We start from the raw sequence: 16,232 nt of genomic DNA, 5'->3' as shown, positions 1-16,232 counted from the left end.
TCGCGTCGAGCTTAGCATCAATTTTAGCCTCTAATTTTTCCTCTAGGCGAGCCTCAAATTCCTCGAGGTCGGCAAAGTTAACGTAGCGTTCTGAGCGGGAGGTAGCTTTCCGCTTAGAGGGAGGACTAGAGGTAGTATCTTTGGGTTGCGGGGGAGTAGATGGGGGCGCCTGAGGTGAGATGGTAGGAACAGGTTGAAGTGGTAGAGTGGCATTTGTTTGAGGTGGTGGATCCGGTGCAAAGGGTGGACGCTTTAAAGAAGCGTTTTCTTGTAGGAGTCTATGATTGCTAGCTTTAAGGGCTGTTATCTCGTCGCGCAGGGCTTGCAGCTCTGAATCACGAGACTGAGATTGCTGAGAGTGAGAAGCCGCAGTTGCCCAGCTCACCTGGTTTTTCGTGGAGGGCTCTCGGTGAGGAGACGACTTGGAGTCCAGGGGTGGGAAGGACTGGGAGCGATTCCGGCTGGAGCGCCGGTAAGAGGAGGAGGAGCGGTTAGAATCCATTTTGGCCGAGGTGTTTCCAGACCCTTAGCGACGGGTCCGGGATCGGGAACGATGGGAGGTGGAGGCACTGTCTGAGTCAGCTTGTAGCTTGCGTTTCAGTACGGCAGCAGGCACTTTGTAGCGGCGTTTACACTAGGAGGAACCAGTCTGGTGAGGACCAGAACAAACTATACAAGTGGGGGTGCATTCATGGGTTTCGTCAGGGTCGCAAACTCCGCAGTGAGAACACTTGGAGAGCTTGGAAGACGGGCAAACGTCCTCTCGGTGTTCCGTTTTGCGACAGTTAAGGCAGGCTTCCACTTAGCTCTTGAAGATGTAGCAGCGCACAGCACTCCCTGCGTAGGAGACTTGGCGGGGGACCTTTGTCCCTGCGAAAGTGATGACAATAGATTGGGTCTTGCCTAAACGGCGGGCGTAGAGAATGCAGTGTTCTGGATTCTAGGGTATCAAGTACTCCATGATTTCCTCCTGGGTCTCATCCACGTATTGGTGGTGAATGATACCTCGGACGTATGCGCCTGGTGGGGCCAAATAGGTGGCAACTGTGTAGCTTGTCGGACCCAGGATGATTTCCTGTAGCTTCGTGTAAGTGATGGCGCGGTCCCGGTTCGGGGTGCTAAAGGTGAGGGTTTTGTGAACGAAATTCACCCGAAGGCGGTCCTCTGCGGTATCGGAGTAAGGAAAACGAAGGCTTGAGGTGATTGCTCTGCGAAGAGCGTTCTCGCCCCAGGCACGCAGATTGAGGCCCCCGCGAGGGCGAATGATGACTTTAAACTCTTCAAGAGGGAGACGTGGCAGAGACGGTGCACCTCGAGGTAGCTTACGTGACGTGAAGGGAGGTAGCTGCTGTGACGCGGTATGCTGGGCGGACGCGGAAGGCGTCTCCGTCAGCGGTGGCTTGGGAGTGCGTTTCGATGAAGAAGCGGTGGAGCCGCGTTCGTAGCAGCGGGCTACGTAGGTCCAGTCCGTGGGTAATCTTGAGGGGCTAGATCCTCCCCGTCCACGGTGACGACGTCCACGCTTGGCGAAGCACTGGGCCCGGCTGCGAAGCAGAGCCTATAGCCAGCGGCGGTAGGCTTAGCGAGGCTGGCGCTGGGCTCGGTGGAAACAAGTGTCCATGCAGGTCACAAAAACGGAGTGCCGGTCTCGAAATTGAGCTGGGCAGGTGCCGAGCACTTTCGTGAACTTCGGGAGACACAATAAAAGTCGGCGAAAGGTCAAAAGTCGGTCAAAATAGGAGAAATGGCCGGAGCCCATACGCACACGCGTCTGCACACCAGGCCACGAACGCCGACTCCCTATCTCATACAGGCAAAGCTTAACATCTCAACCACACATCAGCGACATCAGCAGCAACACCGAGATTTAGGCTTTTGCCTCACAACACTTTATTTAGGTGAACGAAGCTCCCACCTGAATTTTTCGCGCTTTGGGATGCGGCATTTTAGATCGCTGGGAGAAAAGATGTCAAAGTGCACGACGTCACGTTCGTAGTCGTACGACAGCCACGTGAATTTCTCAAACCATGCATGTTTACAGGACCTTCCGGTGTGGTTCCTTGGAAATTTGTAGCTGTTTGGCGGCAGTGATCGAACATCCGGAGGCGTGTCGTCATGGCTTGCGATTTCCATCGGAGCACAGTCTGTTGCCAAGAGGGGCTCTCCACATTGTGCTACGGTTGCTGGAATCTCTGTAATAAGTGAGATAAAAGGGTTTATTAGCCAATCAACTCTGCATGAATCCTTTTTTGATTACCGTATATACTCGTGTAAGGGCCGCACTTTTTTTCCGCGGTTCTCACGGGGTGCGGCCCTTACATGGAACCGGCGTTTATCCGTAAAAAAATTTCTGCTACAGCGCAACCCCGATTCCGCGTCCGTTTTTTACGCGGCGATACCCATTTTTATGACGAATTAGCGCAGGCGCGACGAATGCTTCGAAAATACAATGCATTAAAAATGTGGATTGTGCCGCGCGATCTGCGCGATTACCTCCCGCAGTAAGACAGGTTGCTAGCGGTTGCTTGATCACTGCATTACTTTACTGACAAATTTCACGCCATCATAAGTTAAGATCCACCTAAGGTGCGGAGCTCGTGGCTGCTTGGAGCAGCGCATCACCGCCCAAAAACGTGCCACTCGCGTTTTCTTGCACGGTGAGGCACACCCAACAAGCCTGCACCCCATACTGGGTTTTGCACATCATAACGTTTTGTCAATCCTTTCTCGTACGAACGTTGAGCGAGCTAGCGTCGATGACGGACCGCGTGTGCAGGCTCTCCCCGGGCTATCTCCCTGTCCTTGGAAGGGTACTCCCAATCAGACAATCTGGCCATTACATTCAAACAAATCACCGATTACTACAAGGAGGAGCACCGGCGCTACCCGGGCCCTTGTAAGGGTCTGGATCGCGCTGACGAGCGCCTCCTCATCAAAATTCTTACTATCACTGTACTGTGCCCGGCGGTGCTTAAACATTTCAATCCATCCTTTCATGGCGCGTGCCAGTTCTGTGGGGAGGTGGCTGACACCTTCCACATGGTTTGGGCGTGTCAGTCAAACCCATCTATCCCCCCCAACCCCAACCCCACCAGAGAGGACTGGGAGGCGGCCCTGCTCGGCTGTCAGGACCTAAAGACCCAAAAGGCCTTGGTTCACCGGACGCGGGCGGCGTTGCTTGCCAATGGGGCCCCGGAATAGGGGCTCCACCTAGTATTGTTAGGGGAAAGGGTCAATAGGGCCTACCCCAATCACCTCTCTGTAAATATTTATTGCATTATAAATGTTTTTCACCACCACCACCAGGGTTCCAGGCCGAGCATGGCGCGCGGGACGACGCGTTCGTTGTCGTAGCAATTTTTAGGCGGCCAAAATTATGCGCTCATGAAACAGTTCTTGGGTCACCCTTCAGGGCAAGCCAGCCCAAAGCCTTGTGTTTATAAAAAACTCATTCTCCTCTCATCACCCACCTCCTACATTCTATCACGCAGCTTCACCTTTACGGTAAGCCTATCGGCATCAAAACTTATGCCCCCCATCTTCCCATCTCATGCCTCGGAGTCATCCATAACGGCAGTGGCCACTTCACTCCTGATGAGCTCATGCATCATCTCGAATCTTTTACAACCGATATTCTCGCTGCTCGCATGATGGGATCCACTCAATCGGTGCTTATAACTTTCGCTGGTACCTCATCCCCCACTTTGTATATTTCAAACGTGTTGCTTTCCGGTGCCGTCCTCATAAACCATCCACCTGCACGCATTGTCTCACTCTAGGACACCGCGCCCACCAATGCCCCCAGCACAGCGTTCCGGCCAAGTGCCGTCGCTGTGCTGCTCCTTTACCCGCTCACCCTTCCGCTCATGTATGTGCCCAGCCGTGGTGCGTTCATTGCCAGGTAAACACCCACCCCTCCCTCGACCCCACTTGCCCCTTCCTCCTTGCTAAACAACGCGAGTGTGCCAAAGCTGCATACCTCCGACGCCTAGCTTTGCGCCGGGCCACTCAACCCACCACCCCCTCCTCCTCCTCTAATCATGAACCTCCATCAGCTCCGACCACGTCACCACCAGGCACCTACGCCGCCATAGTTAAAGGATCCTCGGTTCCCGCGCCCCTCTCTTCCACTACACCACCCTCTCCATCCTTGACTGACGAGAGCCGCTCCTCCGGCTCGAAATGCTGGAACACCAGCAGCGAGAGCAGCAGCGCATTTCCCACGATCTACAACAGCAGATACACGCATTCACTCAGACCCTCCAGACAACCACCTCCTCTCTTACCTCCGAGCTTACCAAGCTAAATGAGCACAATGAGCACGTTCACCACTCCCTCCTCCAGCGCCCAGGACACCCCTTTGGCTGACTTTGTCGAAACCACCACACAGGCACACCACACTCGCTTGGTTCAGCTGGAAACTGGTTCTCCAGATTCTTGCCACCCTCTAAGCACAATCCAACAATTGCAACCCTTCACTTCTATGCTCCAATCCGTTCATGAGTCACTGCCCCCAGCCAAAAAGAAGGAACGCGTACCCTCACAAGTATTTACCTCTGCACTATCATAATGGCGTTTGGCGAGGACCTCGAGATTGTGCAGTGAAACTGCCGAAACCTTTCCCACAATAAGACTCCCCTACATCAATATCTACTCAACCGCCCCTCCTTGCCTCATTTTCTCCTTCTCCAGGAGACTCGGACGGCCCGCACTGTCCCAGGCTACCGCACCTACCATGCCACTATGGACACACCACTTGCCTCTATTTATGTACGCAGTGGCGTCATCGTAGAGCCAATTGACATCCCCTCCACCCTCCTTAAATATTTAGTTGGTGTGGTTTATTCCCGCCCTTTTTCACGCATCTCACTCGTCCTTTTCTCTTTTAGAGCGCAGCTCTTTGGCGTCCGTTCCTGGGTTTCGCGTCGTCGTCGGCCTCGTAACCAGCTCCGCCCCCAATGTCACGCTTTTCAATTGGTCGAAATGCTCGTGACGTCACAGTGCGCGAATTTCAAATGGGGCAAATTGTACTTTGGCTAGTAACCATGCAACCAATCAAAGGGATCGTATAGTGATGGTTTGGTTTGGTTTGGTTTATGGGGTTTAACGTCCCAAAGCGACTAAGGCTATCGTATAGTGATGCTGCAACTAAGTTGCACTGAGTTTAGTTAATTGCTTAATTAATCAATTAGCCTAATTAATATAGAGGAGAATGAAGAGGTCAGAAGAAAAGAAAAGAAAGACGCGCGCCGCAGCGACAACAGCGTCCGCGGAAGGAGACGCTGCTGAAAAAAAACAGATAAGTACGAAGCCGCGTTCCCTCCACCACCACGCACTTCCCCACTCAGTAAGACGTTGCTCGTTTCATATACGTTGTGTCGAACATCCTAGACAGTTCCAACAATTGACAGGTTAATGACAGAACACGATGGATAGAAATACAATAATATAAATATGAAATAGCCTAATTAACCTTTCTAGTTAGACCGCATAAATCAATAAAACCGAGAACGAAATTGGTCGAGTTGGGGAATCGAACCAGGGTCTCCGGAGTGCGATACGAGCACGCTAGCCACTCCGTAATGCCAGCTGAATGGTTTGGAATGAACAAAGGCGCGTCTAGCTAATACGGCGTCTTCGTTCACTCCCATCTTCCCCCTTTCCCTTACGGCGAGGTGCAGGTGTCCACCCAGATATGCGAGAGAGATACATTTCCTTTCCTCAAAAAATAAATTTACCGTCCAGCAAGGCGTACAGCCGAATTGGCGATGGCGTTCTGTGGACTCCCTGGCAGCGTTGCAAGACGCTGTCGCGTTCCACTCTTACAGGCGAAGCTTAACATGTTAACCACACATCAGTAACACACGCAGACAGCCAATGGAGGAGGAGGAGGAAAACGTTTATTTCTATTTACAGTGAGAGGTCGATGGGGCGAGCCGGAAGGGCCCGCCCCTTACAAACACTAGGAGGGATCCCTAGTCCGGGATCCCTGTAGCTTCCGCAGCGGCCCGGGCTCTAGCTACCAATGCCGGTTGGGCATGGAGTTCGGAGCAGCCGCGCAGGGCAGCTTCCCAGTCCTCTCGAGTGGGGTGGAGGTGGGGTGGGTAGGCAGGATTGGAAGGGCATGCCCACACCATGTGGTAGGTGTCCGAAAACGCCTCCTCACAGTGTGGGCACGCGCCCGAGAAAGAAGAATTGAAGTGCTTAAGTACTGCCGGGCACAGTACAGTATTGGTATAGAGGCGGAGAAGCCAGCGCTCCTCCACCCTGGTGAGGCCTTTACAGGGAGGGGGATAGAGACCATGAAAATTTTGATAAAGAGAGGTGATCTCTTTAGAGGTGATGGACGGATTGAAATTGAATTCCGGATCAGGCTGCGGATGAGGCGACGCCCGGTGAGTAAGCGCGCGGGCGGCAGCGTCTGCTGCCTCGTTCCCCTCAAGACCCGCATGAGCCGGAGCCCACACGATGGTACGATGGGTCGGAAACCCTGTGTATTCGCATGCGTGGAGAATTTTGAAAGCACGGTCTGGAATATACCCTTGCTCAATATTGCGGCAGGCGCCCCTGGAGTCCGTAATAATGACTCGGGACTCTGGATCTGCGGCGGCCAGTGCAATGGCGATCTCTTCCGCAAATGTAATGTTTGGGGCACGGAAAGTAAGGCCCTGAACTGTAGTGTTTTGGTGGATGACGGCCGCCGTGTACCAACCCCCATGGTGTGGGCCGGCCGCATCCACATAGAAGACACCTGGCTTATGGCCATATTGTTGAGAAATAGCCTCCGCCCGCGCGAGACGGCGACCATCATGGGTGTCTGCAGTCATGTTCTTCGGAAGGGGTCGCACCTGGAGTGCAAAGCGCCAGGCTTCAGGGATGCGGACCCGTTCTTCTGTATGTGTTGCGTAGGATATGTGTAAGCGGGTCAGAAGGCGGCTCCCCGAAGGTGTTTTGCTTAGGCGCAAGTATTGATTGTTAAGATGAGCTTCTCGTAACTCCCCAAAGGTGTTGGTCATCCCCAGACCGAGGAGACGCTTGATGGACGTCGTTATGGGGAGGTCGAGCGCTCTCTTATAAATCTTGCGGAGAACTACTTCTAAGGCATTCTCATCGCATTTGCGTAGGTGGAGGTAGGGAGCCGAATATAAAATCCGGCTGGTCACGAATGCATTGGCCAGCCGCAGGGCATCTTTGCATCGTAGTCCCCCCCTTTTATTGGACACCCGGCGGAGCATCCGACCCACCTGGTCCCCCACCTTACGTAGCTTGTTTAGGGTAGTGTCTATCTTGCGCCTATGATGAATGAAAAGCCCCAGTACCCGGATCTCCTCGTGTTCAGGTATCGGTCCGCTAAGTAGGGAAAGGGCAATTTTGGTTGTGCACTTTGAGTTGGGGCGTATGTGCACAAATTCAGATTTGCTCGGGGAGCATTCAAGACCACAGCGACGAGCGTATTCGTCCACAATAGCTGCCGCTTGTTGCAGGTTGGTCTCGATGTCTCCAACCGATTGTTGTGTTGCCCAGAGGGTGATGTCGTCCGCATACAGAGCGTGCTGCACACCGGCGACCTCTGCCAGCTGGGTAGGGAGCTTCATCATGGCCAGATTAAATAGTAATGGCGAGAGGACAGCTCCCTGTGGGGTCCCTCGTGTGCCAAGTTGATATGGGCCATATTCTGTGTCTTGCAGCCGGATATAGGATTGGCGATCTGTAAGGAATTCTTTGATATAATTGAAAGTATTGCGCCCACAGTCTGTTTGCGACAAGTGGGATAGGATGATCTCGTGGGTCACATTGTCGAAAGCCCCCCGCAGGTCAAGTGCGACGACTACTTTATCATTGCTGGGGTGCTCGACGGGGTCGAGAATCTCCTTGTGAAGTTGCAACAGGACATCTTGTGCGGATCGGTGTGGGCGGAAACCGTACATGGTGTCTGCGAAAATGTTTTGCTGTTCCAGGAAAGCCGACAATCTGTCGCGGACCATAGTCTCCATCACCTTCCCCACACACGAAGTGAGGGAGATGGGCCGGAGGTTGTCGGTGTTAATGGCTTTACCTGGCTTGGGAATGAAAGTTACTAGTGCCGTTTTCCAATCTATGGGGAGTGCTGTGCCTCCAATCCAGATAGTGTTGAAGTAATCGAGGAGAGTTTCGTAGGCGCGATCTGGGAGGTTGGCAATAAGCTTTACCGTCATCTTGTCCCGGCCTGGTGCTGTACCTCGCTTCATTTTAGCCAGGGCCGCTTTTAGGTCATGGAGCTGGAACGGTTGATCCAAATCCGCGTTCTCGGAACCTGCATACGAGTACGCCTGACCACGGGGATCCTGGTGTATACTCAAATATTTGTCGCGGAGCGCATCGGCCAGTTTGGCCGTGTCTCCAGTGAAGTTATGTATAGCCCTTTGAAGCTGTTTTTGTGTCTCAGTACGGGTTTGTGCCGGATCAATAAGGGCGCGGAAGAGGCGCCACGTACTCCGACTCGACATTTCCCGAGCTGCAGTGTTGCATCGGTGCAACCAATTGCAGTCGGCGAGTTGGGCCGCGTATTGTGCCGCCTGTTGGGTGATATCCGCGATGCGAATTTTGAGTTTCCGATTGTGTTTTTGACGACGCCAGCGGCGGACTAGGCTGTGTCGTGCCTCCCAGAGGTGGAGGAGGTGGTTATCCACCGCCGGGCTCGCCTCTGAGAGTTGAACATTTTGCTCGACTGATTTCAAGTGGGATACTAGGTGTTGGGACCACGTTGAGTATCCTTGGTCCATTATTGATTGAGGATTGGTGTAGCTGCTCCTAAATTTGGTCCAGTCGGGTAGTTTTGCATTGGCCTGTGGCCTTGTGAGTGGTTTGGTATGGATTGTAGTGGTAATTATGCAGTGGTCGCTACCGAGGGATTCCTCGGTGTTCCTCCAATCTGCATAGCGAATATTTTTCGTAAAGGTGAGGTCCGGACACGTATCGCGTGTAACGGAGTTACCTATACGAGTGGGTTCCGCGGGATCCGTGTGAAGAGTAAGGCCCAGTGTGGAAACAAGCTCCGCCAACTTGCGTCCGCGTTTCTCTTCACGTGTGTACCCCCATAAGGTGCTGGGAGCATTAAAGTCCCCAACGATTATGAGGGGATCCCGATTCGCGACCTTCAAAGCCCGGCTGAAGATGTCTGCGAATGTAACATTTGGTAGCTTTGGGGGACAGTAAATGTTGAGTATGTGCAATGGGGGGTCCTGTTTGCGTAGCGGAAGGATCGTCACCATTACATAGGAGAAATTAGCGCTAAGATCCAGGTCAACCTGGGAGGCCGTGTAATTTTTATGTACGCAGAGGCAGCTCTGCGCATCCTGCTGGTACACCGTGTAACTGGCAAGGGTGGCGCCATTTCCTGGCTCCTGAAGGGCCACCACAGCAGGTAATTCTGGGAAAGTTGTAAGGAAAAGGCGTAGATCGGTTCGCTTTGTGCGTGCCTTGAATCCGCGACAGTTCCACTGTACAATTTGAATAGGGATCGAATTGCTTCGCGGATGCTTCCTATTTCTAGGGGCGCCCGCCATGATCAATGGTAGAGTTGTGAGTTTGGAGAGAGGAGGCTTGAGAGCCAGTGGCTCCAAAGAGAGGAGCGTTCTCTATACTGGGGATGGCACAGGGGACCTCTTCTTCTTCTCCGGCGATTCGACGCCTAGACGCTTTGAGCTGCCGGCCTGCGAAGGTTTTGAGCGGGCCAGCGCGCTTGGGAGCGCGGGTGAGTTGAGCGAACTGAGCGGTTATGAGGTTTGGGATAGATGCCGCAAGGTGGCTAATTTTGTTGAGTGCCGCCGTAAGTGTGGCATTGATTTGCGTTTCCAATGCGGATATTCTGTTGTTAACTTGAGTTTCGAGCGCGCTCACTCTCGCCTCGAGTGCCGTGAGGGCATGCGCAGCCTGTCCTGAAGGGGTTGCGTCGCTTTCCATTGCCTCTGCTGCGGGTGAGGCAGAGGTGTGGTTGGGGGAATTTTGGCGGGCCTCCGCTATTGCGAGGCGCTTTTGAAAATTTGCAACCTGCTCGCGGAGAGCAGAAATTTCTTTTTGTTCGGCAGAGATTGGCCGTGGTTGGGATTGGGAAGGGGGAGGGAAGGGAGAAGCTGCCCTGCCCGCGCCGCTCACCTGGGAGTGTTGCTTGACAACGTTTGCCCACGTCTTGGAGCCGCCGTTCTGGGGAGGTCCGAGGGGCTTCGCTGCACCGGCTTGAGGCGGCGGTGGCGCAGCTGGAGGTTTCCCCTGGCTCCCGGTAGAGGAATTCACAAGCTGGTCCATGGCTTGGTCGGCAGCCTTGGCCTTCGGCTTGTCCGGGCGACGCTTGCCACGCTTGCGTCGATTCCGCTTCGATTTACGGCCGCGCTCGGCATGCGGGGGCTGGATAGCGCGATATTTAGCCGTACACGCAGGGCCCCCCGTGGCATGGCTGCACACTGAACACTTTGGGTTGCACTGGTGAGGGGCCCGCACCCCCTCAACGAGTAGAGCCTGCTGTCCGCACAGGCCACACCGGTCCAGCCTCTGGCCGGGGCAGGCGTCCACGCGGTGGCCGACCACACCGCAATGTCGGCAGGCTGGAATGGTTCGCTGGTAAGGCCTAACTTGTACAAGCTCTGAATCGTAGTGCACGAAACGTGGCTTCTCTGTTCCGGCAAAAGTCAGTCTCGCTTTGTTGGATGTCCCAAATTTTCGCACTTCCACGATGGTGCCGTAGCGCCATTGGAGCCTAGTACGGAGCGAGTCCGTAGTTTCAGAGTTACGGACGGTAATGACGCCGTAGCAGACGTCCTTGCCGTCTTGGCGCAGGTGCCCCACAAGGGGGACCCTCCCGTCGGGTCCATTAAGTTCAAATTCGCCGATGATCCGGTCGGCTAGCTCAGGTTTCGCAGTCTGAACAATAATGAGGTTTTGTTCTCTTACCGGTATTATGGTAAGGTCAGTTGCGGGTTGCGTGCCCAGGAGAGCCGTGAACGCCCGGCCGTAGCCGGTCTCCTGGAAAGTCTCGTACAACAAGACGCGGGTCCGGTGCTTGATGACGACGACGTAGTCGTCTGGAGCAGGCTTGGGTATAACAGGCGGTTTCCACTTCGTGAGCAGTCGCCGACTGCGGCCCGACGCGTGCGGGGCGGTTGACTGCTGGTTTCCGGCGTGAACGCCGGCCGCGTCTACGGACGCCGGCTTTAAGGCTTGGTCTTGCGCTCGGCGCAGCACTGCGGCGTTCAACGCGGCGCTGCGAAATCTTGCCAAATCTGGGCCTCCGGTTGCCGCTGGGGTAACCGTTGCCGAAACTGGGCCTTCGGTTGCCGCTGGGTTAACCGTTGTCCAGTGCATGTTTTCGGGGTCGTAGCCTCGGCAGGAGATTTGCGGAGCAGCCATACTGGCGTCAGTGGCCAGAGGCCCCGATGTGCCGGGTACCGGTTCGGCCGTTAGGCCTAGCCGCGCCACCGGCCCGATCGGGCCATGTGTTGCCCGAAAAAGGGGTTTAACCGGGCCCACCTTGGAAAAAACTGGTGTCCAGATGTTCCCGACAGCTTTCGGTGCACGTTGGGGATGAACTTGCTAGGGTCAGGCGGAAACTTCCGCTGCTCCGGCTGAAAATCAGCGGAGCCGACGAACAGCACGTCTGACTCCCCGTGCGAACGCGCGCGTCTCCCAGCCAATGGACGCGTCATTCGCTGGCAGCACTTGATTCATCATTCACAACCACATTCTTAACGTACGCTCCCTTGCCGCACATGCCAAGGACGTACACCACGATCACATTCTGCGCCATTCCTCTGTACTTTGCTTTGCTGAAACCTGGATGGATCCCGAAGAGCCTCTCGAAATCAGATTTCCTATACTGCTGTGGTGTTCGCAGAGACCACAACAGAGCGGCGGGAGTCGCTATCTATTTGCGCACAGGTCTGTCTGCAATAGCAGTCGAAATGTTTGGCACGTCACATGAAGTTGGCGAACTGTGCGCCGCAAAGTTGCCCAACGGCTTGCTGGTAGTAGCTGCCTACTTCGCCCCTACCGCACTCACGAAAGACGTTGTGCACTTCCTGCAACTCGCATTAACCGTCCATCGATCCACACCGATGTTAGTAGTGGGGGACTTTAATGTTGACATAAAGACAAACAGCAATTTCCTAACACTTATGCGGGAGAACATCCCGTTCCTCTCGCTCGTAACGCGTCCCACGGCTGTGACAACCTCGCGAGGCACTTGTATAGATCTCGTCTTTGAGAATCGAGCATTGGTGTACCAAGTCGAACATATATCAGTCTATTTCTCCGACCACAAAGCTTCCTTCATGACTGTCAAGAACTGTTAGTGGAGTCTTTATTAAAGGAATACGTGTGAAAAATAAAAAAAAAATTCTGTGATAGCGCATACATGTGTTGCTCGATTTCTTTGCCTCAATCTATCGAAAAGGTGAAACAGCTTATTTGCTGCGCTCAAATTTCGCATTAGGAAGTAACGTAATCGTCGGTAATTTTTACAACCCCCCCTGTCTCTTCCTCTTTATTCTCTGGTCTGGGCAAATTCCTTCACTGTCTTTCTTCTACCTCCCATCTCCTCTTTGGTGGTGACTTTAATGCCCCTCACACATTCTGGGGCTACCCACAAACCCTCAAACCCGGCCGCCTCTTCCACTGTCTGGCCCAGGAACGCCACGTCACCTTTCTTAACACTCCTGGGTCTCCTACTCGAGCGGGCACTGCCTCACAACGCCCCACGACGCCCGACCTCACTTCCTCTCGGGGTTCACTTTCCTTTCACTAGCAGGTGACAGCCGAAACTCTTCTCCGTGACCACTTTCTCATCCATACTACCACCTCTCTTTCATCTTCGAAAAACGTAGCGCGAAAAACAAGACACAGGTAAGGTGAAGACAGGACACGAGCGCTCGTGTCCTGTCTTCACCTTACCTGTGACTTGTTTTTCGCGCTAAGTTTTTCGAAGATGCAATTGCTCCGACTAGCCCAGTTTAGCTTACTTGTGCACCTCTCTTTCCCCTATCCCTCGCTGTCATTCAGTTATTCACACTGACTGCCATGCTTTTCGCACTAATCTCGGGTCCGGCCCCTTTCCATCCTACGACGACTGGACGTCGCGCATCTCTGCAGCGCTCGCGTCCAGTAGCCGTCGCGTTCGCTCTCGTCAACCAATTCCAGACCCAGATCCTCACCTTCTCCGTTTTTGGCGTCGCAGTAAACGTCTTCAACGCTCCTTTCGCTCCCAACCCCACAATGCCCAACTTTCCTCCCGGATCACTGCCCTGCGGGCCGAGATCGTCGCCCACTGCGCCTCCATCGAACACTCTCGTTGGAGTGGTCTTTGTGATGGCCTTGACTCTTCATTGCGCACTCGCGATCCACATGGTCTCTCTCCTTGGCACTAAGCCTGCCCTTGCTCCCACTCTAGCTAAAGTCCTCACTCACGGGACTGCCTCCGACGTTTTTGATCAACTCGCCTCTCTCTACCTCCCGCCCCCTCTGGCACCCTCCTGCCACGTGCACTTAGGTGGACCTAACACCGATATGGACCACTCCTTCACTCTCCGGGAGCTCGAATCTGCTCTGGGTGCTAATGCTACACGCTCGGCTCCCGGTGAGGATGCCATTACATACACCGCACTTCGTAACCTTCCTGACTGCGCCAAAGAATTCCTCCTTCAAACCTACAATGAGGCCTGGGAGAGCGGCTGCTTGCTAAGCTCCTGGACATCCTCCCTCATTCCTATGATTCCAAAGGCTGGCAAACCTCCCTCTCTCTCTAACCTCCGCACCTCTCAACCTCCCTGTCACTACCTCTACCGCTAAGCTCTTTGCCACAGGCCTCTTCCATCCTCTTCGTTCTCTTCTGATACTCCATCGTGACTCGCAGCTTGCCCGGCTTTCCCTTACCCGTCAGGGTGAGTGGTTATTGACTCAAGCGGGTATCTCGCCCATTCCAATCTCCCCGTTTACCTCTCCTATTCCCACCCCCGCTCCCAATCTTCGTATCCTTCCCCTCCCGACCAACATGTCCCGCTTCCTGCACGCAGGCCGTCGTCATGCGGCCGCGCAGCACCATTCCCTTCTCTTTGATATCCAGGGTGTAGCCTACACGGATGCCTGCTTCGTGGCTCCCCGAGGTTCCTGCGGCTACGCCCTGTACCATTCACACCTCTCTGCTCCTGAAACCCACACCAGCAGGCCGTATCTACACCCTCTAGACGCATTGTCCCTCGACGTCATCGCTATTGCGCATGCACTGCAGTCATTTGCCCTCCTTGCCCTCTCCAAGTGCACACACTCTGTTCAGACTCACAAGTCGTTATACACGACATAGAGAAGCGCACCCTGACCCCTTCTCTTCAGCAGGAGGTCGAACGAGCAGTCTCCGCATTGCAGCCTTCCATCGTTTTCCTCCGCTGGGTCCCCGATCATTCAGGGATTGACGGCAATGACCTGGCCCATCAGCTCGCACGCGACACACTTTTCCGGGCACCGTTGATCCCCTGGCCCAAGCCCTCGGAGGACAGAGGGAGACTCACCGTTCGCCGCACCATAAAAGAGGTCTGCCTTGAGCTCCGCCTCGACAAACGGCTTTACTGTCCCCCTCATCCATCACTCACGGTGCCAGAGTCTCGCCTTCTTCGGCACATCCAAATGAACGCAGTTATCACTCCGTCCCGCCTCCTTCTCTATCGCTATCGATCGGACCGTTCCTGTCCCAACTGCCCCTGTAACTATGCGGATCTGGCCCATTGCCTCTTGTCTTGCCCGGCTGCTCAGCAGTCGGGTTCCCACCCGCCACCCTCTCTATCCATCACCACCTGGCTCGACTGGCTTGGCACTGAAGGGGAGGAAGAACAGCGACTTCTGGTCGCCCAGGCGGTCGACATGCTCGGCCTATAAATTATGGTCGAATAAAGGCCTTTTACTACTACTACTATACGGTATTCTTTCAAAGAAAGAAATGCAGCAAGATATGCAAAACATGCATGACACGCAAAAATGTTCACGAAAGGCACATGAAGAGCACGGTGGAAATAAAACATTGATAAACGTACCATCAATATTTGCTGCTCCTATCGCACGCTCATCTGGTTGACTTTGATGAGAGGTGCTTCCCGCTGCCAGCCAAAATACAAATAAGAAGGGGCCTTAGAAACACATCAATAATCAAAGTGGTGACAAAAATGTGACGCAATATACCTTGTGCAACCTCGCTTCCATGGCCTAAAGGTTTCGTCCCAGGCACGAAGAAGTTGTTGATCATCTTTTGAGACCCTGATATCTTCCGAGGCAACGACATTGTAAATTTGCAGTTTGTAAAAAAGTACACTCAGGGGATGAGAGACGTGCAAGTTGACCGCGTTAAGTTTCGCCACCGCCGTGCGAGATCAGCGCGGCCGCGGTGGACACAAGAGAATCATTCCGAGCAACGGACAATTCGCTTGGCCGATTGCTGCCCAGAGCCGTCTCGGGAATCGTGTCCAGACAGATCCACTTGCCACGTGTCGTCGTGTGCGTGCGTGCGTGTGTGCAAACGCTTGTGAGAGCACGGCGCTCTGGGAGAGAGTGTTCGCCCCGGGCCGGATGGATCCGGATCACGGCGCCGCCGGGTCTGAGTCAGCGACGCTTGCCACGAACATGACCGCTGGTTCGACACGTGCGCGTCTTCGGAACCTTCGTCCTTGCCCTCTGAAGGATGCTCCGGCCGCTAGGTCGCCGTCGAGACACCTGCTGTGTGGGCGTGTCAGATTTCTCTCTGGGGCCAGCTTCTCTTGCCGTTCGTACAAGATGCAGTATTGAACCATGTTCTTGTTAGACAATGCCGTCGTTCTTTGCTGGAACCTGCCGATGCTTTACTCTTGGGGCGCTGCGCTTGGGGCTAGCGTGCAACAGCGCGCTTCCCCCCCCCCCCGCTTCCCTGAAAAAAAAAATTAGGAGGGGGGAAGGTGCCGCACCCCCCCCCCCCCCCCCCCGGCCCCCTCCGGTTCCGGAGTCCCTGTTTCCGGATAAATATGATGAATCATTCAGACGCCTCCTGTGGTCAACACGAATATCATGTTCTGACACTGCCTATACAGTCCTTTCTATAGAAGAGTGAACTTGAGGGCTAGTTGGTTCTTCTGCTTGGTGATAGTCTGCGCCCGTGTGTCTTTCAATGTTCCTTTTGTCCCCTCCCTACACTGTTCTCTCACTATGCAGTCCTTTCTTCTACCGAGGGTTTGTCTCCGGCTTCTATA

General features: G+C 54.2%; 1 protein-coding gene across 1 annotated transcript in view; it reads right to left on the bottom strand.

Moving 5' to 3' along the window:
* LOC149360728 (uncharacterized) overlaps positions 1–15,295 on the bottom strand; it is a 29,705-nt gene extending 14,410 nt beyond the window's left edge. Inside the window, exons 1-3 of the mRNA XM_089567902.1 lie at positions 15,196–15,295; positions 15,051–15,113; positions 1,916–2,192 (exon numbers count right to left, since the gene is read on the bottom strand). Of these exons, the coding sequence (XP_089424028.1) occupies positions 1,916–2,192; positions 15,051–15,113; positions 15,196–15,295 (440 nt within the window). The remainder of the gene's footprint in view (positions 1–1,915; positions 2,193–15,050; positions 15,114–15,195) is intronic.
* Positions 15,296–16,232: the final 937 nt, after the last annotated feature.

This window comes from Amblyomma mixtum, chromosome 2 (assembly GCF_055824585.1).
Source record: "Amblyomma mixtum isolate Tamu chromosome 2, ASM5582458v1, whole genome shotgun sequence".
NCBI classification, from domain to species: domain Eukaryota; kingdom Metazoa; phylum Arthropoda; class Arachnida; order Ixodida; family Ixodidae; genus Amblyomma; species Amblyomma mixtum.
The sequence above is the reverse complement of the archived record's forward strand: the minus strand, read 5'-3'. Positions and strand labels throughout refer to the sequence as shown.